The sequence below is a fragment of the Idiotropiscis lumnitzeri genome, chromosome 6 (assembly GCF_059441095.1).
Source record: "Idiotropiscis lumnitzeri isolate Australia: NSW breed Sydney's pygmy pipehorse chromosome 6, RoL_Ilum_1.0, whole genome shotgun sequence".
NCBI classification, from domain to species: Eukaryota; Metazoa; Chordata; class Actinopteri; order Syngnathiformes; family Syngnathidae; genus Idiotropiscis; species Idiotropiscis lumnitzeri.
In genome coordinates this window covers 14,282,787-14,307,199 of record NC_142396.1, presented here as the reverse complement: position 1 = coordinate 14,307,199, position 24,413 = coordinate 14,282,787, and the positions used below count along the sequence as shown (strand labels likewise).

General features: G+C 39.0%; 1 protein-coding gene across 2 annotated transcripts in view; it reads left to right on the top strand.

Moving 5' to 3' along the window:
* LOC148335350 (neural-cadherin-like) overlaps positions 1 to 24,413 on the top strand; it is a 121,111-nt gene that overhangs the window by 58,964 nt on the left and 37,734 nt on the right. For both annotated transcript variants that reach the window (XM_088297611.1, XM_088297610.1), the window contains exons 7-17: positions 2,056 to 2,198; positions 3,478 to 3,650; positions 5,436 to 5,604; positions 6,445 to 6,615; positions 7,086 to 7,258; positions 10,074 to 10,241; positions 15,995 to 16,244; positions 17,368 to 17,495; positions 18,968 to 19,154; positions 22,278 to 22,421; positions 23,614 to 23,897. In XM_088297611.1, coding sequence (XP_088153737.1) covers positions 2,056 to 2,198; positions 3,478 to 3,650; positions 5,436 to 5,604; positions 6,445 to 6,615; positions 7,086 to 7,258; positions 10,074 to 10,241; positions 15,995 to 16,244; positions 17,368 to 17,495; positions 18,968 to 19,154; positions 22,278 to 22,421; positions 23,614 to 23,897 — 1,990 coding nt within the window. The remainder of the gene's footprint in view (positions 1 to 2,055; positions 2,199 to 3,477; positions 3,651 to 5,435; positions 5,605 to 6,444; positions 6,616 to 7,085; positions 7,259 to 10,073; positions 10,242 to 15,994; positions 16,245 to 17,367; positions 17,496 to 18,967; positions 19,155 to 22,277; positions 22,422 to 23,613; positions 23,898 to 24,413) is intronic.

The following is a 24,413-nucleotide window of genomic DNA, read 5'->3' as shown; positions in this document are numbered from 1 at the left end:
ACCAGAATTTTGACCATAACCTGAATAATGACTGCATGTAAACATAGTCGTTTAATCATGTATTAGATAAGTCCCAATGTGACTGGATTGTAAGACTGAAATGGAAAAACAGTATCTTGTCGTCGCGAGCCAGATGTCATTGAAATGTGTGACGATGACAAAAACACAAACGTTTGTTAATTGAAAAAAGACTTCAAAGTTGGCGCAATTGGACACAAAAACCCAGATATCCGTCCCTCCATCAATTATCTATACCGCTTCTCCTCACTCGGGTCGCGGGGGGTGCTGGAGCCTATCACAGCTGTCATTGGGCAGTAGGCGGGGTAACACCCTGAACTGGTTGCCATCCAATCACAGGGAACACATAGACAAACAACCATTCGCGCTCACACTCATACTGAGGGGTAATTTAGAGTGTCCAATCAACCTGCCATGCATGTTTTTGGAATGTGGGAGGAAGAAAACCCACGCAGGCAAGGGGAGAACATGCAAACTACACACAGAAAGGCCGGAGCCGGAATCAAACCCACAACCTCTGCACTGTGAGGCCATCATGCTAACCAGTCGTCCACCGTGCCGCCCACAAAAACTCCGAACATGCATATTATTAGAAAGTCCGTCAGTTAATCAGTCTAAATCAATAATATTAATAAGTGAAAATAGACCTTACATGCACTCATAAGTACTACATGATTTGATTCTCTGTTGTTTTCATGTCTTCATTTGCGCTCAAAGGAACTCTTTCCAAAGAGGAAAACATTAATTCCAGCTTCCCCGACTAAACTTCATAAAAGTTGCTTTGTTTATTTGTTCAAAAAGCTGACTGGCAAGCCTCCAAAAAGAAAAAAAAGACACAAAGACAAGGCATGAGACTGACGTCACAAATATGCAGATAAACTGTGGAGGCTGTCAGAAATCATAGAAATCTTTGTCAGATCTGCTCTGACTTTGAAATGTAGGCCTTTTGTCAGGCTGATGTGCTGATGGAAGGCTGACTGCGATGGAAGAATGACCATAAAAATCACAAACACAGACATGGAGGGACAGTTACTGGCCTGCTCTGTTTATGAAATTAAAAGTAAAAACAGATTTTCTTAAAATAATCCAACACTCCCTGGAGTGGTCCTCTCAGTTCACATTTAAATGAGTTGCAAGTGACGGGCAGACAAGCAGAAGAGCACAAATGTAAATATTCTGCATTCTTAATGTAGGACACCGCTCGGTGTAGCGTGGAGCCTGACAATTTGGTGAGCTGTTGGGAGATTCTGCAGGAAGATCAACTAAGGAAGTGTATATGTTTTAGACCCAGTGCTGTGGTGAGGTTGCCTCAGAGCTGAGTGACAGATTACAGGTCAGCCATGATGCCGCCGACCCCGCTGCGGTTTGGCGGAGATGAATCACCCATCAGTGTACTTCTGTAAACCATCAATCACCTCTGACTTGTCACCGCAGACACTGACACCCCACTGCCATCACCCTGCAAACACACACAGTTACACCGGAAACACCACCAAAGGATGACTTCTGCTGACGAGTCAAGTTAAACTACGAGAAAAAGAAAAGGAAAAAAAACACCCCCCTCTTACTTTGTTATTCACACTCTCTTGCCTTCCTCTTTGTTCATGACCCTCTCACCCCTTGCGTATTACTTCGCTTGTCACATCAGTGCCAGCTTTCTTTTTTGGTCTCTGCTCCATGTTCCATTTCTCTTCATCGCCGTGTCCTCCAAGAGGCACAGTCATCTCCACCTCAGTCTAGTGTGTTCCAAAGAGCTATATCGCTCTCCTGTGTCTTGCTGGGAATCTCACTGGCCGGCACTTGAAAGCAAGCAAATCACAGTTGACATTTTAAAAGGTACTGGATGGAATAGCCCACGGTAGGCTCGGTATGTGAAAGCACCGTTTGTGCAATAACTCCAGCGTGCCACCAGACGCTATCATTTGTTCCTGGTCTGGCCAGCTAAGAAGACAGGTTAAATCACAGTGACACAGAAAAGCCGCGGCTATAAGTCTTATCCGCCTGCTCATCCTTTGCCCTTGTTAAACTTCTTTGCAGATATCGAACATTTGTTTCGGAGGATGCAGGCCCCAACACCCTCGTCGCCACAGTCCTTGCCAAAGACCCTGACGGTGATGGGATCAACTACTCCATAACGGCTGGGAATGAGGAGGGAAACTTTGTCATTGACAGCCAGAAAGGTGAGGCTTCTTCATCTGAGAGGCATTCTTCACACTTGCTCTTACTCAAATCGACAAAACCTGCCAAATCACACTTTCAATTTTCCTTCGTAAATTCTTTATACTCAATGTCACCTCGAAAAGAAAATTATGTGTTGATAATAAAATGTAATTCTGATGCAAGCGTTGATCTTTCTGTAAAAATGCTCCTTCATATAAAATGTGACATTGTTAAGGCAAATTCTGCAGTACATTTTTCTTCCAGGTACTGAAAGAAATGTTCTGCGGCAATTCCAGGATTTCCATCATAGATGACATCTTTGTTTTTTTTTACCCTTTCATCCGAAACCAGTGGCAATCGCTGTGACATTTGTCACCCGACCCGTTCAATTCAATTTCACAACAACTGCGCTATCATAGTTTACAATCTCCAGGCTGCGCTCCGCGAGGGTCTCTTCTCTTTGTGTCATCATTTTATATTTCTTTCGTCTTCTTCTCTGTATCCTCAAAGCAAGAAAATATTCAAGCTGATATCCTTTGTACCCTGAAATTCCACCACATGGCTTTCCACTCACTGTACTGTGTAAGCAAAGGGGGCTGGCTCATTAAATAGCTCATGTCATTGGTATACAAGGTTGACATTTAGGTTGTGAGAATAAATATGTGCGTCCCGCAGCTCACTTATATTAATGCCGTGCTGTATTGCTGACAATGTCACATGTTGCCATTAGGAGCAAAGCCTCGATGGGCAGCAGGAACCTCAAATAAATTGGGCAAGAGGAGAGTCGGGCTCAAATTTGTGCGTATCAGCATGCTGTCTTCAATCACGAGTATGGAGAAGGATGAATAGCATTACAACACGAGCATAAAGAAGCCCCTTCATTCCCTCACTTCAGTGACTTTTTCGCACATCACAGGCTGCTTTTCTCCTCCTGCAACGTCTGATGTTCATGTCTGTATTACTGTTAACGAGAAAGATGTTGACTCACAGGCTTTATCTTTTCATCCCACCTTTTATCTTGTCAGCTAAATGAAAGTCGACAAAGGGGCCCAAGAAGAAGAGCGAGGAGGCAACTGTTGAGCCTGTTTAGCTTCTAACCTGATTCACTCGATACTTTTTGTTGCGGTTGTTGTGGTTAAGTGGATGAACCAGCAGGAAATTGTGAGAGTTGATACAAGCATATTAGATATCTGACAAGTTAACACTGAAAATGTTTTTTGGGGATTTCAGCGCCAAATCATTTTTTTTGTACTGTATTTTAATTATCATGATAGCTGATTGGGTCTGTGGTCTTCACAGGGTTGATTCGACTCCGCTCCACACCCCTGCCCAAGCTTCAAGGCCTCGAGTACATCCTAAATGTAACAGCCACAGATGACAATGCATCTGGCGGGCTGCACCCACTCTCATCCACCGCACGTGTCATCGTGGGAGTTGATGATGTGAACAACAACAAACCTATATTTGAAGAGGTAAGATTTATCTATTTTGCTGTCTATCATGGTGGAGAACCTGTGAGAATTTGTCACTGCAAAAATGACACGACTTCAATGTTTTTATTAAGCAAGCCTATTCACAGTACTTGAGTACTTTAGCACTGCTTGCGTTCAGTTTTTATCAACTTAAATTTTCTGGAATTATTAAAAAAATGTGTTGAAAATTCAAACAAACGTTTGCTCCTATAATATATTTGCAGTCAATAGAAAATGTTGTTTCTAGTTGCTGTCAAGTTGAATGAAGCCTACGCAATCTAAAATACATCCTACGCTTTCTTGAATTATTCAGTCTCCGTGCACATTCTCCTCATTGTACTCTCCTCCGTCGCGCTCTCTTGTTGTTTTCGCTTATCCTCCTTCGCTATTTCCCTGGCCACCATCTCGCTCCACTCTGTTCTCCCATGAGTTCTGATTAGCTTGCGCACCAAGTATATCTTTTGGCTCTCTGTTGGGACTTCAATTAATTGATGAAAAAATGCATTATCACTATGCAATACAAAAGCTGTTTAATTAACTTGCTAATGAACTGGAATTTACTTAAAAATCTTCACCAGAAGACCAACCCTTACATACTGTATACTGTAGTGCCTGAAGGTCTTGGCAACTCGCATGTGAGATGTGTTTAAAGTAGCAAAAAATAAATAAATAATGACATCACCTACAGATGTTAAGCCTTTCTAGGGCACTCATGGTACTGTCAAATCAACGCTCCCTTTTGAAAATAATGGAAATGACATTAATCCATCCCCAAATCAGTTTTTTTTTTTTTTGATACGTCATTTTCAATTCATAAAAACTGTACTGTATGTAACTTGTAAAATCCAAATATCAAAACACACTAAAACAGAATAAAATGTTTGTATGAAGTAAAGCCAAAACATCTTATATACTCTGTAGCACATTTTTGTTTTGTGCCTTTAAAAAGTGTGGCTGAATGAGTGTCTTTGTGGCACCCCCCCCTCTTTACATATTTGTCACAATACCAATAATAATTCTTGCAATGTAATCTGTCCCAATACGATACATTTTTATTGCCATTTTTTTTTTTTTTTTTAGTCGGTTCAGCTACTTGAAATTTGACTGTTTTGTATTGCTTAAGTTGCTTCTGCTGTTGCACGAAAACACAAAACCATGTTGGTCTATGCATTTTTTTTTTTTTTACCAGAGTAGACATGCAAAGCTGTATTTCCGTGAATATTCTGACAATACTTTTTGCTTTGAAAAATCTTATATTACAATATTGGTCCTCAGGGGAGCTCATATTTGATGTTGTGTGAATCTTTGAACAACATACTGCGACCCTAATTGTCTGTGCGAATGCATTTGGGCCTTGAAGCCTTCTGTTCTTTTTATTGTTCTTTGATCCATCTCCCATTCTTAAATTTTGCTTGTTTGCTCCTCATCCCCACCTTTTTTTTCATGGTCATTTGTTTGAAAAAGATGCAAGCATTTATAACTGATTATAAACTAGAAGGGCTCCACAGAGCAGCTTTTTATCCGGGAAGTATGTTCATTAGAGGTAATGGATTGAATCCTGGAAAAAGGATCAACTCAAGTGTTTTCACTTCCGTAGATGGGGTCCACTGGGTCTCTGTAGGTAGAAACAGTATTATGTTTCATGTGAAGGACTTGTGCAGTGACCCGCAATCTAAATTAGTTTATTGTTTGATTCTCGGAAGACAAGCATTTTACATCGCACTTGAAGATTCTTCTGTTTCTGTTTGACTGTTTGCTCTATCCTGCCCACCGTACCTATTTTAGTGCCAGCAATATCGTGAGCAGGCTTCAGTGCTGGAGAACCAGCCAACAGGCACTTTTGTGTTACAAGTGCATGCTGTGGATGCTGATGAGGGAGCAAATGGAAAAGTCAAATATGGCTTAATGCACAGAGACAGCGCTATGCCTGCCTTCAGAATTCATCCAGACTCAGGTAAAGCAATCACACACATTCTTTGCTTGAAAACATCAATTAAACATTAAGTGTATTGTAATGGTTTTAATGGACTTCAACTTCAGTCGAGAGCACATCCGAGACTACAGTATCGCGTGTCCCTTTAATGCTGTTATTTTTACTCTCAGAGGAATCTTTGAAGTCGTAAAAACTGTCAACACAAACCATTTCGGATTCAGATGAGACCAGTCCTGTTGAAAATCTTGGATGGAAAAAAAAAGAAAAGAAAGAAAGGACATTAAACTTTAAATTGTAATTCCTGTAGAAATTGAATGCTAAGAAGGCTACAAATATAAAAGTATAGTAAAGTGAAGACGATTAACACAACTCAGTGGAATATTAATTCTCAGATCCCAAGACAATACGTCCCCAAAAATTTTACCAATAATCTATATCGCATTTGCTGACCATCATAAAAATTGCAAAATTTTCACAATAGTGTTAGGAATGAATAAACCACTGATTTTGTTCATTAATACAATACAATTTTATGTGTATAAGGCATTTCACAGCTGGAGCTGGTTTGAATATGCTAAGTAAAGACCAATGGAAGAATTCGTAATCTCAATATTTCGTGCGTGCAGTGAAATCTGAACAAGTAATTACGTTATCTTTCAGTCTCATCATCTTCAAAATATAATTCTGAAAGTTCTAAAGTCGAAAATAACCTGTCAACTCATATTTTATTTACTACTTTCTTGATGATTGCTGTACACATGGAGGAAGAATTAATGCATGTATTGATTGCAAATGGTGGAATGTATTGTTGTCATACGTGTACATTTGACAGCTGTTTAATGTTCTGTTTTGTCCGTCCAGGAGCGATTGTGACGGCCCAGAGATTTGACAGGGAGCGCCAGAGAGAGTATTCTGTTACAGTGACGGCCACTGATTGGGCCGAGGAACCGCTCATTGGAATCTGTCAACTCACTGTCCAAATATTGGATGAGAATGACAATAGCCCTAAGTTTGAGAACATGCGCTATGAGTGTAAGTCTTAAATGTCGATGAGGCTGATGTTACTTCATCTTTATAATTTGAATTAAGATACAAAACCTTTTTCATGCCTCATTATTACATTGCTCTGGATAACGGTTGACTGCCACTTGAAAAAAAAAATCAAGGTTCATTCCACGGAATAAGTGGTTTCACATTGCTGTTTTCGTTTTAAAATAAATATTTTACGCCTCATTATTATATTGAATAGCAAAACTGAGACTCAGACTTATTTAACCTGTAAAAGAAATTGGATGTGTAATGTATTCAACCAGGATGGAAAAGTAAATGTATCTAAATTTGATTGAATTTTGTTAGTTATCACTTATAATATTACTTGTGTTGAGCTGAGCCCTTAAAAGCGTTACTATCAGAGCTGGAAATCATTTTCAATATTTGACAGTGTGTTGCTCCAGTGCTTTCGATTAAAGCTCTTGTATCATCTCATATATGTCCCCCTGTAGACTTCTTGAGAGAGGATACTCTGATCGGTACCAGTTTCCTGCGTGTGGCAGCCCATGATGACGACTTTGGCTCTAATGCAGCAGTCACTTACTCCATGTCTATGGAGCAACCAGAATACCTGAAGGTCAATGCTGTCACTGGATGGGTGTATGTTGACCAGCCAATTTCACAGGTCAGTCTTATAAATCACACACACACACGCACACACACACACACAAGTCACACTGCAACCACGGTGGGCTACTTTTACCAGATACAACATGCTGGGCATAAATTAGAGGCAGATGTTGCGAGTCAAATAACAGAAATGCAATATAATAATATGCCTGCAATCGGTGTCGGCACACAATTGTTTTTTTGTTTTTTTTATAAACAAATGATTGCTCACTGTAACGGATACAACTACAATTAAAGAGATGGACCGTTTTAAATAGAACACATTGTCTTACTGAGCTAATCATCCTCGATAGCCAAAATCCTGATTAGTAAACTAATAGCTGTCTATGAGACAATTTATTTTTAATTTGTAGTCTATTAGCTGGTTTATTCATGTGATATGCTATATGAGGCCAACTCACACCTCCAAGTCACTCAGGAAAAATCAAACTCTCATTTACACCACAATGGAAGGATAACATAGGATAATGTTTTCTTCCTTTGTCAGGATTGCCTTCTCCTGGAGCATTATTACATTTTTTTTCTGGCGCAAAGGCTCGATGGGTGCAAAAAGCTGCATTTTTGAGCCAATAATTTGAGTTATGTTCTACAAAAAAAAATGTGAAGAGATGAATGGCAATTCAACAGTGGGCGAGTGTTGACTGTATTCCTTTTTTAAAGGTTAATTATATTTGTGATAAAACATCAGCCTCTAAATAGCCAAGGGTTGAAGCAAGGGCAGCCAGGTTTGTATTCATTGTACACATCTCTCATCCAAGAGTCCACCTGAGTTTGGCTGCACCCTTGAAGTTGAATGTAAGTGTCAGAAAGACAACTTTTGCATTTTTCATAGGTGCAATGCACATTTTCTCTTTTTTTTCTAGATTTGTATTTAAATCGCTTATTAATTCAAATATGCAGCTGTTCTTCGGCCAGAAACTTGTGAGTGCACTCAGAGTTGTGTATTATTCAGCATACCTTTTTCGCGCATGGGTGTCAAAAGTCTCTCGTAATTTTTTCCACTGACTTTTAAATTGAAAGACCAAACCTGCACTGAACAAAGCTGTTGCACATTTAAGAATAGCATCGGATAGTATTCAAATCGTGCCACAGTATCTGTAGTACAAGTCCAATTATAACCAGCCCATTAATGAATTGCTGTGTTTGCTCTGGGGCATTATTTCATTTATTTCCTTCTCACGGCCTCAGTTTGCAGAAAACAAGTATTATGGTACAAATTCACATCTCTGCATGGCTCCCAATGGGAATTTATTGACATTGAACAGCAGCGCTTATTCATATGCCAGAGAAAGCAACGGTATGCGCTTTCACACATTGTTGAGAGGAATAATGGAAAAAGATAGCGAAGGTTACATTGAGCTGAAGGTTTCATGGATATGTTCTGCTTTAATCTGGCACGTTTGATGCAAATTTAATTTAAAGATTTGGTTAGGCATGAACAATCAGAAGTCAGCCGTATGCTTTTAGAGCAACAAGTGTGGTGTCCACAATGGACATTGCGGATAACAATGTTCATTTCATGGAATAATTATGCTGGTTCAAGAACACAAATTGAATTTCCACTGAGAGAGAATACGTAATTTTGATGTGAGACTCCTTTATATCAGACTACAATAATCTAGTAATAGAATAATAAACATTGCTTGGCCCTCATTTCCATTGACAACATACAGTATCTGAAGTTTAGACAAATTCAGAGTTAATCTAGCTTTACTATGAAACAAAAAGCGGTCTTAATTTTCTGTAGGAAAAAAAAAACAACTCACAAGGGACTGAATGGTTGTTAACGCATAAGCACTAGTTTTGTTCTTGAGAGCAACGTCAGGCATACATGATAAATAAAGGACAATGAGAAGCAAACGCTGCAATGAGGTGTTCGGCTAATTTGGAGCTCCGGTGTCCAATTGGATGAATAGGTGATTGAAATTAGCCATTTGCAAGTAGTTCAATTATAGAATGATAACTGTAATGAAGGAGCTTTTGAGCTACCTGAGTTACAGCTTAATCAACTTATGCATGGCTCACATTAGTGCTTTTGTTATTGTTGCTGTGTCGAATTAAGTGGATTTGAATCATTTCTTTGTAGGTCTTCCCAGATTCTGGGGAAAGTAGAAATGTAAATTAAACTCCGAAATCCATTGATTCACCTTTCACAATAATAATTCAGTCATGTTTTTTCTTTTGTATACTCTCAGAGGCTACTTCTAACTCATGCATCAGTTATCACGGATGGCCATTTTGCATATACGATCATTGAACTCATGTAAAAAGCACAATGACACAAAAATCTCTTAATTCTTCACAATACAAAATATCGCTTTTTACTTGGGTTTGTTCCTAGTTGTGTATGCAATATTGGTATATGTGTGCTTTTTATTTCATGAAACCATGACTGTGGATGGTATGATAAATGATAACTTCTCAGCCATGTTGTTTGCTTGTTGCGTGAAAGTAATGATTTGGATTGACGTGACTGTAAGAATTGAATGTTCTTTACTTGAAATGATTTTAGGTTGGCCTTGGCAAGCCTGGGCCCCCCTGTATCATTAATTACCCCGTATATATGTATAGTAATTACTTTAGTAATTTAGCTCATTGTAACATTTTATTCTAAGGATGGAACATTTATTAATGGATTTAACAATTACAACTCATGAATCCAAATCCATGGGAAAATTGTTAATAATGTCGTAGTGTAACCACATTGCAAATGTTGTTGTTCTCATCCTTTTGTCATCTGTCAGTTTTGTAAACCACAAGGTCACAGCGTACTGATTTTGCCCTTTGTCTTGTGCCAATGCTGAATTCAGAGAAGCTATATCACACGGGACATCAGCGCCACTGATGGAGGGAACAAGAGCACCTCCGTGGAGCTGGCCGTTACGATCACCAACGTGAAGAATCAACCTCCACAGTGGCAGGAGGAGAGCTACAGTGTCGTCGTCCCTGAAAACACGGCCAGAGACACACCTATAGTGGTAATAGTACCATTTTGAATACTTTCAATAAGTATGACATTTTGCTTGTTAACTCACATTCCTTAAAAGAACCGTTTGTGAATGTCAGCCCTTTGAGGTTCCCTTTCATCTTCAAAAAGAAGTATTCTGCCGGGTTTTCCTAAGATGAGAGTATCAACTGCCTTTATATTTTTTGTGTCAAGAAGCATATTCTGCCCCACTGTTTTGAGGACTTCACCTGTCCAAAACTGAAAGAGTTGAGACGTGACTTGAACTTGATGTGACTTGATACATGATGACTTAACAGCCTCGGTTCTTGTTTATTTTAGATGACAGGTGTGAACATAAAATACAGAATTAATTTGGTCATAATGCAAAAATAGCAGTATGCTTTTTGGTTTTGGTTCATGATTGGAGGATATCCTGTCATTCAGGAATACCCCTATCTTTGAGGAAGCACATTCTCTCATAACAGATTCCAAAGTGTCATTTAAACTGACAAAATGTGAAATGAAAAATCAGCCAGACCATAACATCTACCATTATTTTTCATATCCTGTAACTATCAGAAAATTCTTTAGCCTGTTCTTAAACTCGCTAGAATGTCTAGAGCCCAGCTCTTTGGGCTTTTCTACCCTTTTAAATCTGAAGGGCAGCCCAACGGCTGGATTAGTTTTGGACTAATATCCTAACTCATGTGTGAACAATCCAGCAATTTGCATTTTCTAAATTCCATGACCAAAGGGCAAGTCAAGTGGTTGGTCCAATTTTTTCACCATTCTGTCACTATTGTTCTGCAAATGTGCAATTACGGTATTCTGTACTTTGTAATCAACTACTGGGGGACGGGAACTGATGTTGCTTTGCTTGTGGTCATGGCATGAGGAAGATATATAGAGCTAATGTATAGAACTGTATACCTTTGTATGTCCGTCAAGCTACAATTAGTAATTATATTTCCACTGGATCACAACCAAGAATGATGTCTCCCTCCCTTCTTCGAAAGAGGTTAAAAGAGTTGGCTTTGCATTTCTTGCTGAGATTTATTTCTGATGCACGAGCTTCAAACGAGATTTCTTTGCTTAGAAATTGCTGCAGTATAACATACAAAGACACACATTTGAGCGCCATGTGGATAAATTGATAGCGAGCCCACAATTAATTTAGGCTTAATAAAACATGATTAAGGCTACGTCATTTTGAAATCTGAAGTCAAGGATAATATGTTGTTCAACTGTTGTTCAGATTTCTCTAAAAAAAATCAATTTGCAAACATAAAAATGCTCACAGTATTGCAATGTTTTTATTTGCCAAGAACCATGCAATTCGTTTGAACACAATTGGCACAGCCACACTCTTGCCACATGTGGCGATCTGTAGCAATCAAAACATTTGCACAGTGCAATGATTGAAAGAACGAACTTCATTGCATCTACCATTCACACTATACTATCTCAGTTTCGTGAATTGTGATTGATGCAGATTAGGTTGACATTTCACAGCAAATTTTGTCCCAGTGAGATTTGCTTTCATTTCATTGTTGATGCTTCTGACAACATGATGCAGACGAATTTTTGAGTAGCACTCACAGATATGCCTTATTTGCGAAAATTTTAAATCACGTTCTTACCGATGAAATGCACATGCATACCTATTACACTAACCGTATGCCATACACGATGGCATTTTCGCCGCAGAGAAAGAAAATAAAGTGAAAACACCCAAGTCATGCAGATTTAGCAAATGACGACACAAGATGGCCTCCAGTGGTTTCATTTTCCCCCCGACTGCAAACAAGCGGCACACTTTTACATCTCATCTATCTTTATATGTACAACTGATTCTACTAATATTGTTTGTTAGTCAGCAATAAAGGTCAAACTGCCCCAAAAAAAAAAATTTCAAGAAAATAAAGTAAAACCAAATGAAAACTACAACTAAAAATTCAATGTCAGTGTTGTTGCTCTATGTTGGAGGCAAAATCATTACGTCTCTTGTGAATGTTTGGCACAAGGCCACTTGAATATGGACTACAGAAGAAATAAGATTTCTCGTTATTTCACAGATTTTTTTTCAATTGCCCTGCAGTATATGACAATCGGCAGTCTGCGTTATTCCAAAATTGTGTGGGTATGCCTTCACATTTTCTGTTGGACCCAGTGTAGTATAGCCTAAACTGCAGACGAGTGAGCAACTAATAATTATTTTAACAATCAATTAATCTTTTGAACATGTTGATTAATAAATAAATCGGCTTTAAAAAAATGTTACATTTCCATCCCTTTAGTCTTTGTTGAATGGTCTTTCACTTGTATAGCGCCTTTGCACCTATTAAGGCCCTCAAAGCGCTTCACATTGCTGTCCCATCTACCTGCTGATGACATGCCATCAGGAGCAACTGCTGGTTCAGTATCTTGCTCAAGGATACTTTGACATTGTCACAATGGGCGGGGATCAAACCAACAACCTCTGGGTTGGGAAACGGCCAATGAGCCACTCTGCCCCTTGCCTTTCCAAAAGAGGACACTATTTCGATTTAATTGACAATGCAGAAACTGCATGAATTATGATTCAGGTTTGGTCTGTAACATTTCAGAAAATTGTTGATCATTATTTTCAAAGTTAAAAGCAAATGTTTTATTATCATTTAACACAGACATTATCAGTTCGCTATGCATGACAACAGAAAGTGGATATTATTTTCTATTGAAAAGTTAAAAGTCAAAGTTTTTGGATATTTTGAAATCAAAAAAGGTATCAAAAGGATTCATCGATCAAAAAATCTAGAGCAACGAATTTGCGGTTACGATTAATCGATTATGCCGGAAAAAGACAGGTGAAGCCAATTGACTGTTTAGCCATTATTTTGTGAAAAATCAACAACTTGCTCATGCTGTTTTTAACATCACACAGTGAGGAGCTGCAGGATTACCTGTTGGGCAAATGCATCTTTCAGTGGAAAATCCCTGATGAATATTCATCTATCCACCCATTATCCGAGTCGCTTCTCCTCACAAGGGTAGCGGGCGTGCTGGAGCCTATCCCAGGTGTCTTTAGGCAGTAAGCGGGTTACAACCTGAACTGGTTGCCAGCCAATCACAGGTCACACAAACAACACACTCACAACCACACTTCGAGACAATTTAGAGTGTTCAACCTACCATGCATGCCTTTGGAATATGGGAGGAACTGTAAGTACCAGGAGAAAACTCAAGCAGGCTCGAGGAGAATATGCAAACACCACACAGGAAGGCCAGAGGCCGGAATCGAACCCCACACCTTTGCACAGTGAGGCAGCTGTGCTAACCACGGTGGTGCCGCCTCATGAATATTCCATTCATTTGTGAGTGTTAGGGAGCTGGCGGGGGACTTTGTGTCTGCACTGCAAAAATTCAGCTGAAAATTTTTAGAATAAAATATTATAAATTAAAAAGGTAGAACTTAAAATAAGCAAAATTGTCTTCCAATGGAATAAGAAAACTTTTCTTGACAAGATTTTGAAAAATATGAAATCATATTAGGCCCATATCAACCACTGCAGTCTTTAATTTAGTAGTTTTAAACTAAAAACAAGTAATCTTGTTATTTTTTTTCAAGCTGTTATATTCATAACTATTTTATTCAAATAAACCACACTGGATGGCCGGATTTAATTTATTTTAATTTGATATATTTGGAGGTGAAAGAAAACTCCTGACTTTCTAATGTTAAAGTAAGTAGGTAATCTTAGTTTCATATGATCCAAAGTTCCGAGCTTTTGCCATTTGGGCATTGCCACATGCCTAGTTTGATAATAGATAATGATAATTATATAATAATGATTCATTATATGGTTCGAAATGGAGAGGTACAGTAACTAAGTAGACAAAGTTTGGTTTTAAAGATAGGGTACAACAGAGTTATAAACAGCATATGGATGTTTTTATGAAATTAAATGAATGTATTAATGATAATACTTAATAAAAAATAAAAAAACCACCCACTCATACAAAAACTACAAAACCATTATGAGGTCCAATCAAGTTCGGTTCGCAGACACGACACTCTCATGCTTAGGTATAGTTTGCAAATGCGACAATTTGTACATAGGAAATTTTATCAATGAGATATTCTGCAAATGGATGGCTATTGCTGTCAGTTGATTTGGGGGTTTGGAAAAACAAGCTGAACTTGTTTGGATGCAAAAAGAGTTTGACGCTCAGATATGAGAGTTGGTATACATACAGACCACACTGGTCAGATACAGTAGATTGCCGAAAATATAATTATGTGACTTCATTGGTCTTTTCATTTTACAAAGTATGAAGACTAGATACTGCAGGTAAGCATTGCATTAACAAGGTGACTCGATTTGGGTTTTGATTTCACTTGAACTAGTCTGTGACCTAACCTGACTGACTCGAAATCAAAATGACTTGGGATTTGCTTGGGACTTGAAGGTTAAGAATTGATACTTATATGACTTGAACTGCTGTTTGATTCGATTACACGTGTGGTTTGTGGGGGTAAACGTAATTCCAATCTACACTTTCTTGAATTCTACTGGGATCAAAACAAACTCTTGTTTTGATCAAGTCCGCCAATAATTGTACCGTTTTCATTATTCTTTGAGGACCCATAATCTGATCTTGTGATACACACAGTGTGAGTATCACAACATCATCGCACAGTGAAGAGTTGATTACTTCTCTGAAATGATGCCGTTGCTTGGCGCCTGCAGCTGTTCAGCTAACAGCGCTGCGTTTGCTCCTCACTATATTTTACACTGATAAGCTGTCACGAAAATGCTGAAAACAACTAATGCTGTGTTTTGTAGATGCATCTCTGATGGATGATACCACTCAGTGTAAAATGCTCTAACAAACTTTTTGCATTTTTTTGTAAGTGCATCCCTGTAAAAGTCTACTTACTTTTAAGTTGTATTGTGTGCGAAACACAAGTGCTAAATGTTTAGTCTGCATGAGCACTAAAAATCTGGAATGGCTTTGCCCTTTTTGTAATTACAGCGGTTGCTGCTAATTGCAACTTTAAAATATGCAACTGGAAATGCAAATATTCTCATCAGTACACCTAATTTTTTTGTGACTCTACCTCACAGTTTACTTAACAACGCAAGTTAATTGTTACTCTGCTCAATGAAAATGTGTTCTGCTTTCAGGGGCAGCACATTATTGTTATTATTATTATTTTGTTTGTTATATTAAAAAAAAAATCAAACACACAAACACCAAGTCAATGCTTAGAACCAGTATAGGCATAAGTATGCGTGATTGTGTGTGTATATATATATATACATATATATATATATATATATATATATACACCTGTTTGATGGCAGTTAAAATTAATCTTTTTTCCTTGAAGTCTGTTAACTTAATGCTCATAAATTAATGAGAAACACCATATATGGGCTAATAAATGATTTTGTGTTCCAAAGAAATTTTTATTCGCTGTTTGCAACAATTAAAACTGTCTGCGATCATCCTTGCAACCAGTTAAATGATGAAACCAGGAAATTACAACAATACAACATAAAGATAAAGATAAAGATGTCCTTTATTAGTCCCACAATGGGGAAATTTGAAAAGGTTTCTGTCAGAAGTGGGATTCGAACTCACGCCTCCAGGGGAGACCACGACCTGAACACAGCGCCATAGACCGCTCGGCCATCCTGACAAAATACACTATTTAGCCTATAGTGAATTTGAACATGGTTTTTCATCAAACTCGTGTTAACATGAAGGCTTACTCTTCTGTCTTTGGACTCATTTCAGACAATCAAGGCAACTTCTCAGCTTGGTGACCCAAGGGTGACCTACAATCTGGAAGATGGAATGGTCCCGGAAACCAACATGCCAGTTCATTTCTATCTCTCCCCCAATCGGGAAGATGGCTCTGCCTCCATTCTGGTGTCTGAACCTCTCGACTATGAAACGACCCCCTTTTTCTCTTTGCGAGTGCGAGCACAGAACGTGGCTGCAGTGCCCCTTGCCGCTTTCACCACTGTTTATGTGAATATCACAGGTAAGGTTGCAAGGTTTGTCACTTGCTTATAATGTAGGTATAATATAGTCTGTACTTAATACATTTTCACTTGTTATAACACTCCTATTAAAAGAAGACAGAATAACTAAGTATATGGTAGACTGTAGTGATCCACAAAGGAGAGGCATTCACCAGCGACCTGTAGCTTTAAGTGAGGGGAGGGAATTATGAATGTTTCTAGGTTCAAAGGGAGTGGCAGATATATAAATGTAAGAGAGTAGCTTGCTGCGTAAACATTTTTGTTGTGGAGAGTGAAAAGGACTCGTCTCCCGGACTTGTCATTTTCCGCATTGCCACAATTGGTGACGCTGACGTGAGCCATAACGTCAGTCGTCTGTGCTAACATCTACGCTACAATGGTCGAGTTGCCAGTGCTTTGGCAACACGTCGCTATGGTTTCGTCACATCGAGGCCCAATTCCAGTTGAGAGAAGTAAAGCAGGATGTTATAAATGTTATAAAATACTTATAAGTGGCGGTAGCGGTGGAGGCCTCGGCGACAGCCAGAGTGATGGTCCTGCTGGAGGCTCCACCAGCTTGTGGAAAGTGGAGCTTTCTGCTTCCTGTGTCAACAGTCAGTTTTGCTGTGAAGGGTGAAGAGAGATGACTCGTCATTATCTCTCACTCACATACGCACACAGACCCAATAACGACATCATCAGTACTTTATATAGATATAATGACTCCATATAGTTTCCAGTACAATGAGATTGTCACACATTATGCGCACCATAATAGCCCACAGACTCACGCTTTTTGTCTTTCAGGAGCACACATACATAAGATTTAGCATATCTAACATGTTTTCCTCCTCTCACAATTTTACTCCTTATTTGAATAAGTACGAAAAAAGTTAACATTGGGTTTGTAATTATTTGCAAGACATAAGTATCAAAATTAATATTATTATAACAGTATAAACCCCCGCTGACTGTATTCTTTGAAATGTTTTTAATTTGAAAGTGCTCTTCAGTTTACATTCCATGCATGCGCATGGGGAAATGTCATTCCCGGATTATCTGAAAGGCAAACATGATTTCAGGAACTTTGGCTCTATATTACTTTCTGAAAAAGGCTACTGTAAATGTCTCTCCTCTCCCAAGATGTGAATGACAACGTGCCGTTTTTTACATCATCCATCTACGAAGCATCAGTAACAGAGGGCGCCCAAATAGGAACCTCAGTTCTCCATGTGTCAGCTCATGACAAAGACCTGGGTCGTAATGGAGAGGTATGTGCGAGTCTACTTCCCTATCTGCTCATTTTTTGGGCAAAATACAACGCTCGATGATATAGACAGTGAATTTTTGTTTTTGTGAATGTTGTTGATATGAAATAATTGTAAGCATTCTCACGATGTGGATGAATGACAAAGGCTAGAAGGGATGTGACACTTAAATGCTGAAGGGGCCACAATTTGTCATCAGTGTGACTGGGGGGCCACGTACGACCACACTACTAACTAACCAAATGTATACCATAAATGCAATAATAAATATGAACAAAATACGTGCTCTTCACATATTTCATATATGCGTTTTCATTTTCAATTACAACTAAAAGCTGCAGTTGATCCATGCATATTTGCAGTTGGGCACCCGCGGATCCGCATTTTTGCTGACTTTTATTATTTTCTTTTTCATATTTTGTCACATTTTGAATTTTTTTCACCCCCACTGTTTTTCCCTTTCTTCCATGGTCAATATTCATAATATCATAATTTTTTAAGACTATTGCCCGTTAACGTGTGCATGTGTGGGTGTTTGTGTGTGAGTGCGTGTATGTGTGCACGTGTATGTGTGGCTAATTAATCAAGGGGCCACCCATAGTGGGGCGACCAGTTGTACATTCCTGCGATGATTCACATCCTCTACTTTGGCTCTTATGTAACGTAATTGATATTGATGTACTGCCAGAAGTGTGAATAATAGTGGAATCAAAAACAACATTGTTGACTTTGTGACAAAGACAACAAATAAAACAAAAAGGATGGAGATAAATATCAAGGTTGAATCCTTTAGCGCAAGGGTCCAATATGCTGTCAGCGGCGTACCAGGCCACCCTCAAGGACAACATTAGTCATCAGTGTATCAGTCTGTTCTAAAAATAGCTCACTTAGTGATTGGAGATTGTGATCATTTCAAAAATGTAAATCCTTTGAGAAATTTACAACTTACTTGTTGCATACTTATATTTACCAATTTGCTAATTACATAATTGGTGATAATTTCAAAAAGTTATCATTCAAAAGAAATCTTTAAAAATCAGTGTTTTCACAAATTAATTTAATTAATTAATATTAATAATAGCACGTAATTCGAGCAAATCTGAGCAAATTCTGAAATGTCCAAACGAACTGATAGTCCTTTGCGAAAATCATAACCCAATAAATAACTCACAGTTTCAAATGGTTGGTGATGACTGCTTCAGAATAAATAAAATAAAAGCATTTTAGACACATCTTCACTCATGTCCAGTGTGTTGAACCATCAGTGCTCTGCAACATCATTACATTTCTCCAGAAACAATGTTTTCTTGTGTTGTGTAATTGTCTGTGACAATATCATTCAAACAGATGATGGTCAAACAAAACAGATGGTCTATTTTCCTTCATAAACATTGGATACTTGATATTGAGTTTTCTTGTAGTTATTTTTCAAAATCAGCATAGTGTTAATCAACCATATTCCCTCTAATCCACAGATCACTTACTCTCTTCTGAGTGACAGCAGTGGCGACCATCTTTTGTTCCGAATAGAACCCAAACTTGGGATTATCTACACAGAGGCCATTTTTGACCGTGAGGCCCGCAGCTCCTATTTGCTGCAGGTCCAGTCAGTGGATGAACAAGAATCTGCTCGGCCTGGAAAAAACAAGCAACCAAACTCAGGTAATTTATTATTCAGTTGTATTTGGTGGAGGCTAGTTAATAGAGTGTGCGAGGGCGCCGCCCTACCGCCCAGACAAGGTACCTTGTGAAAGGGACTTATATTAAATAATAAAAATGAAAAGAAAATATTGAAGTAAAAATATCCAAAATATTCGTCTGACTATAACTCGTTTTAGATGAGCAGGACACAAAGTATAGATGAGTAAAATGTGTTTATTGCTGACGTCTCAAACAATGGTGAAAGTTCAGAATATTACCAATTGAAATAGAAGTTTGACATACAAAGTCGGTACTTGAGCAATATTGAGCACCATTGGGTGCCGAATTCCAACGTGCACAGCCAACGTTTATACGCCGTTACAGTTAAAGACAGTATCATCTCCTGTCCAGCACTGCCCCATCCAATATGGCCTCCATTTAGCCAGGCTTCTACAGCGTACCTCGTTTTGTCATCATGATCCTCTCAGTGAAGTCACGGCTGGCTGAACAAAGGCATTGGCTTGATGTTTTGCATTGCGATAATTGCCATTGGCTTTGTCAGTGAGTTTCTGGCATCAGTTTGAGCCCCGGTTAGAGTAACGCTGTGTTTACTTTGGGCTTTTAAATTGAGGTTTGAAATGGTCTGGTGTGGTCTATTATTCTTCATGCTCAGAATTATTTTGCAGCTCTAACAACAACGCAAATCTGCAGTGCAAGAATGCAGCACATAGAAATTCCATGTTTTCCTCCATTTCCCGGTGTGTGCTCCATATGCCACCATTGTCATTTCTGTGGATGAGTTCACTTTCAAAAAGTAGTGTGAATGCGGCACTAAACTAAACACCGCTTTTGCTTCTGACTAAACACCGCTTTTGCTTCTGACCAAACAGGTGGACCAAAGGACTTTACTTGTGTGAACACACTCAAAGAAGCAAAATTAAAAGGTTTTCAGATTGTCATATGCAATAAACAGCGTAGTGTAACGACAAAAGCAGTTATTGATAGTTTATATAGAGCCTTATGTTCCATTTGTTTTCCACTTTCAGAAACCAGAAATTGGATTTCTTCATATTCTGATTAAAGTGAATTGTTCCCAATGCATTTGGGTTTCTGAAATAAAAGTTATTTTGATGAATTTAGACTTTTTAAACTCACCTTTTAAACTTACTGATATTATTCTGACCGTAACGGTACCTTTTCATTAATTTTAATCTTGCAATTATGACTACTATCCTGCTTTGTCTCACATAAAACAAGACCTTGAGAAATGCTTTATCTTTCAGTATCTGTATTAAAGATCATGAAAAATTTCAAATTCAAAAACCCTTTAGAAGATTACCTCTGAATTAACCACTGCCCTTTGAAAGTCCCAAAAGTTCTCTTTATGCCTAAGAATGAAAATCCAATGTTGAGCTTTTCTTTCAAACAGCACACATTGGCATTATTTTCATTTTCACCCAGGGCCTTGTGAATCTTAATTGGATGTATTCCTTCACCATGACCAAGCTGCTTCATGCGTCTTCCTGTGAAAACAGCTGAGATTTTTCTCACCTTTGTTGTCAGTTCCACAGCTAAATTTTCAGCAAACAAAGTGTGCTCATATTTACAGTGCCGTCTGAGTGTCATTTTGGGAGTCATAAATCCTCTCTATGCATCTCGAGTGACGTGAATATGACGTTTATATTTTGAAGTGAGTCTTTGCAAATGTTTGTGAAGATGGTATTATGCGTAGAGTCTGATGTTTTGAAACAGGAAAGCCTTCTCTCTCTAGGGTCGGCTGGCCTGCTTAGTATTTGCAATCTGCCTTAGCTGTGTCTTACGCGACGTATCTCCCACATCCAGAAGGGCTCATCTCTTCTGCAAACATTACCTGTCGCTCTTCATCACCCCCGGGATACACAAGTGGAGGGGAGGGTGGGTGTAAAAACATGTAAAGGCAGCCCCAGTCCCCAACCATCGTCACTTTCTCCTGCACCTTCAAATTAACATATAACCAATGTGTTTTTGTGAGGAGATAATTTACTCTATTTGAACAAAAAAAAAAAGTCAACAACATAATGAGAATGGAATGAGCAAGCTAGAGATAAGACAAAAACACTACTTATAAATATTTAACTTACCCAACAGCGATCTTTTCTTTTCTTTGTTAATCTGGAGTCTCCTAAAAAGTTAAAGAACTGTCTGCTTGGCCATGTTAAAACAATACATCTTAAAGCCATCCATCCATTATCCAAAGGGGCCTATCCCAGCCATCTTCGGGCAGTAGGCGGGGCACACCCTGAATTGGTTGCCATCAAATTGCAGGGCACACAAAAACAATCAACCACGCTCACAATCACACCGAGGGACAATTGAGAGCACCGGTGTCAAACTCAAGGCCCGGGGGCCAGATCTGGCCCGCGACCTCATATTTTGTGGCCCTCAATGAGCAAATCATGTGCGTCAACTTTCTGTTTCGAACACACCTTTTTTTTTTTTTTTTTAACAACATTGATATATGAGATTGCCATTTATTTGTAACCAATCCTCCCCTTTTAAAATAAATTGAAGAATTGTTGAACTAATAATTACTGAAGGCTTTCCATCAATTTGTTGTTTGTATGTGATAATGTAAGGTGATCATACATTTATATGGGTTCACAGTCATAACGGCCCTTTGAGGGAAACCATAACTACAATGTGGCCCGTCCACAAAAATGACTTTGACACCCCTGATTAGAAGGCCCAATAAACTTCCAATGCATGTCTTTGGGAGGTGGGAGGAAAGCAGAGTACCCAGAGAAAACCCTCACAGGCACGGGGAGAACATAGAAACTCCACTCAGGAAGGCCAGATCAAACCCTGAACCTCTGCACTGTGAGGCGGATGTGCAGACCAGTTGTCCACAGTGCCGCCTGTCTTAAAGCCAATACCATTAATTTATATAAATTGTGTCAGAGCGCTTATAAGACTGCTGTGCAAAGCTCCATGACAACAAGTCACATTGTTCAGTCAAATGGGACTTCATCTGTGTGACAATGATTCTTGTACTGTACTCTCTAAACAAATGGGAGAGTAACACACGCATAAATCAAACAGTGCCTGAATTTGTACTGTGCCTTTTTTGATTTCTCTTTTTTGATTTCTTATGTCCACTTGGTACAGACACGGCATACGTTCGTGTTTTCATCAGCGACGTCAATGACAACAAGCCGGCCTTTGTTCAGAGGCTCTACGAAGTAGCTGTGGATGAGGACGCAGATGTGGGTCTGGCTGTTGTTACTGTCAGTGCTAATGATGAAGATGAAGGTATGCATGATGAGAAAACTGGGTGAGGACGAATAGCAGATTTCACTGATGACACTTCTTACAAATGAAACTCAAAGAAACCACATAAGTGTTACCTTTTTGTTTGCCTTTTCTTTTTCTAGATGACACTCCCTTAATATACAGCAATTATGTTTGGAGTGTGGTGTGCAAAGTCGATTCCCTTTTGTAATAATAATAGAAAAAAAGTGTGCAATATACATAAAATGATCCTATGTGCAGTCCTATCCAATCTGGACTCAGCCGAAATCACTTTGCTGACACCGTTTTAGTGCACTGGATTTAGAAGCACTCATGGTTTGGTAATGCACTGATGTACATATGTTCCAAAAAGAGTGACAAGCTCCCACTCAGTGGGTGTGTGGGATTTAAGCAATAAAGCAGTTTCTCATCCTCCACACAGTAGTCGACTGAGATCCCTTTATCAGACACGTTTAGGTCTGTTAATCAAGTATTTATGGTGAGCGGGGGTGCAGCTTAGGCTGAACTGCATCATTAATGATGAATCGTTGTGGAATAACAGCAACCCCCAATATTAAAGTGGAGCACTGTTGCATTTCTATGCTCAATCTATCTTTTGGAGCGAAAAAAAATCCACCCTGGGCTTGACCGCTGTAAGCCTGCCAGGTCACAGTGGGAGACTGGCTGCACTTTGTCAGCTTTGGTTGTGTTAATAGTACAGATTAGAGTATTTACATGGGATTGAAGCTACTTTAACCCAACAGGGTGATTGAAAGCAAATGCTGTACATTCCAGAAGATTATTTTATCTCTTCCAATGGCAAGCCCTTTGAATAAATGGTCTCCATGTAGTGTGAGAGACAGACGGTGAGTTTAGAGACTCACTATTTTGGTAAGTAATCAAAATGAGAAAGGGATATGTGAAAAACTATCTTACTAATGATCTTGGAGGAAATAAGATAATACCCTTGAGGTTGCACTCACCGGTTATCCCAGACAAAAGTATGCTACTTGAGTATACATCTTGCAGAGAATAATAAAATGTTTTATTGACAACTGTGGAAAACAATATTCTGAATGCCATTCTCTTATTTTAACTCTCCTCCTAAAAATGCCACCTCAGTCTGTTTTGCTTGCGGTGAGTTACAACTGTATAGTATAAGAATAAAAATGGACATTTATATTTTCATGCCTTTTTGTGATTCCCGTCACAGGGGCCAATGCCAAGTTGCGCTACCAAATAACGTCTGGCAACAAAGGTGGCGTTTTTTACATAGAGCCAGAGGTGGGGACAATATTCATATCACAGCCACTGGACTATGAACAGCAGAAGAGGTACAAACTGCTGGTTCTTGCCTCAGATGGAAAGTGGGAAGATTATGCAGCTGCAGTTGTAACAGTGGTTAATAAGAACGATGAGGCACCGGTGTTCTCCATGAATGAATACTATGGATCAGTCACAGAGGAACTTGATGGCTCTCCAGTCTTTGTGCTCCAGGTGAGATACTTGCATTATAAGTGCGGAGAGATTTTGCACTCTAGCAAGCATCATGGCCAAGAGGTTAAGACTACTGACTCCCAAGCCGAGACCACAGATGCCAAACTCCTGTCCTCGAAGGCCACAAACCTACCTGTTTTAGATGTTTCCCTCCTCCAACATACCTGATTCAAATGATCAGAATCATTATGAATCTCCTTGCTGATGAGTTTAGCATTTGAATCATGTGTGCTGAAGGAGGGAAACTTATAAATATGCAGGATAGCGGCTCTCAATGACCAGACTTTGACACCTATATGTCCTAGAGGAATCAATTTGTCAATTTGACTCAACTTTCAACACAACCCAAGAAGGTCAGTCAAATTGACCAAGTAGTGGATCGGTCTGTTTTTGACCGAAATTTGGTTATTTTTTAATACGTTTTTTTCAGAGGGTTCTCTCTGTGCTTGGATAATTTCTCTCCATGTACTCTTGTTTATTATATTCGTTGCCGTAGGTCTGTCTCCGTGTCTGTGC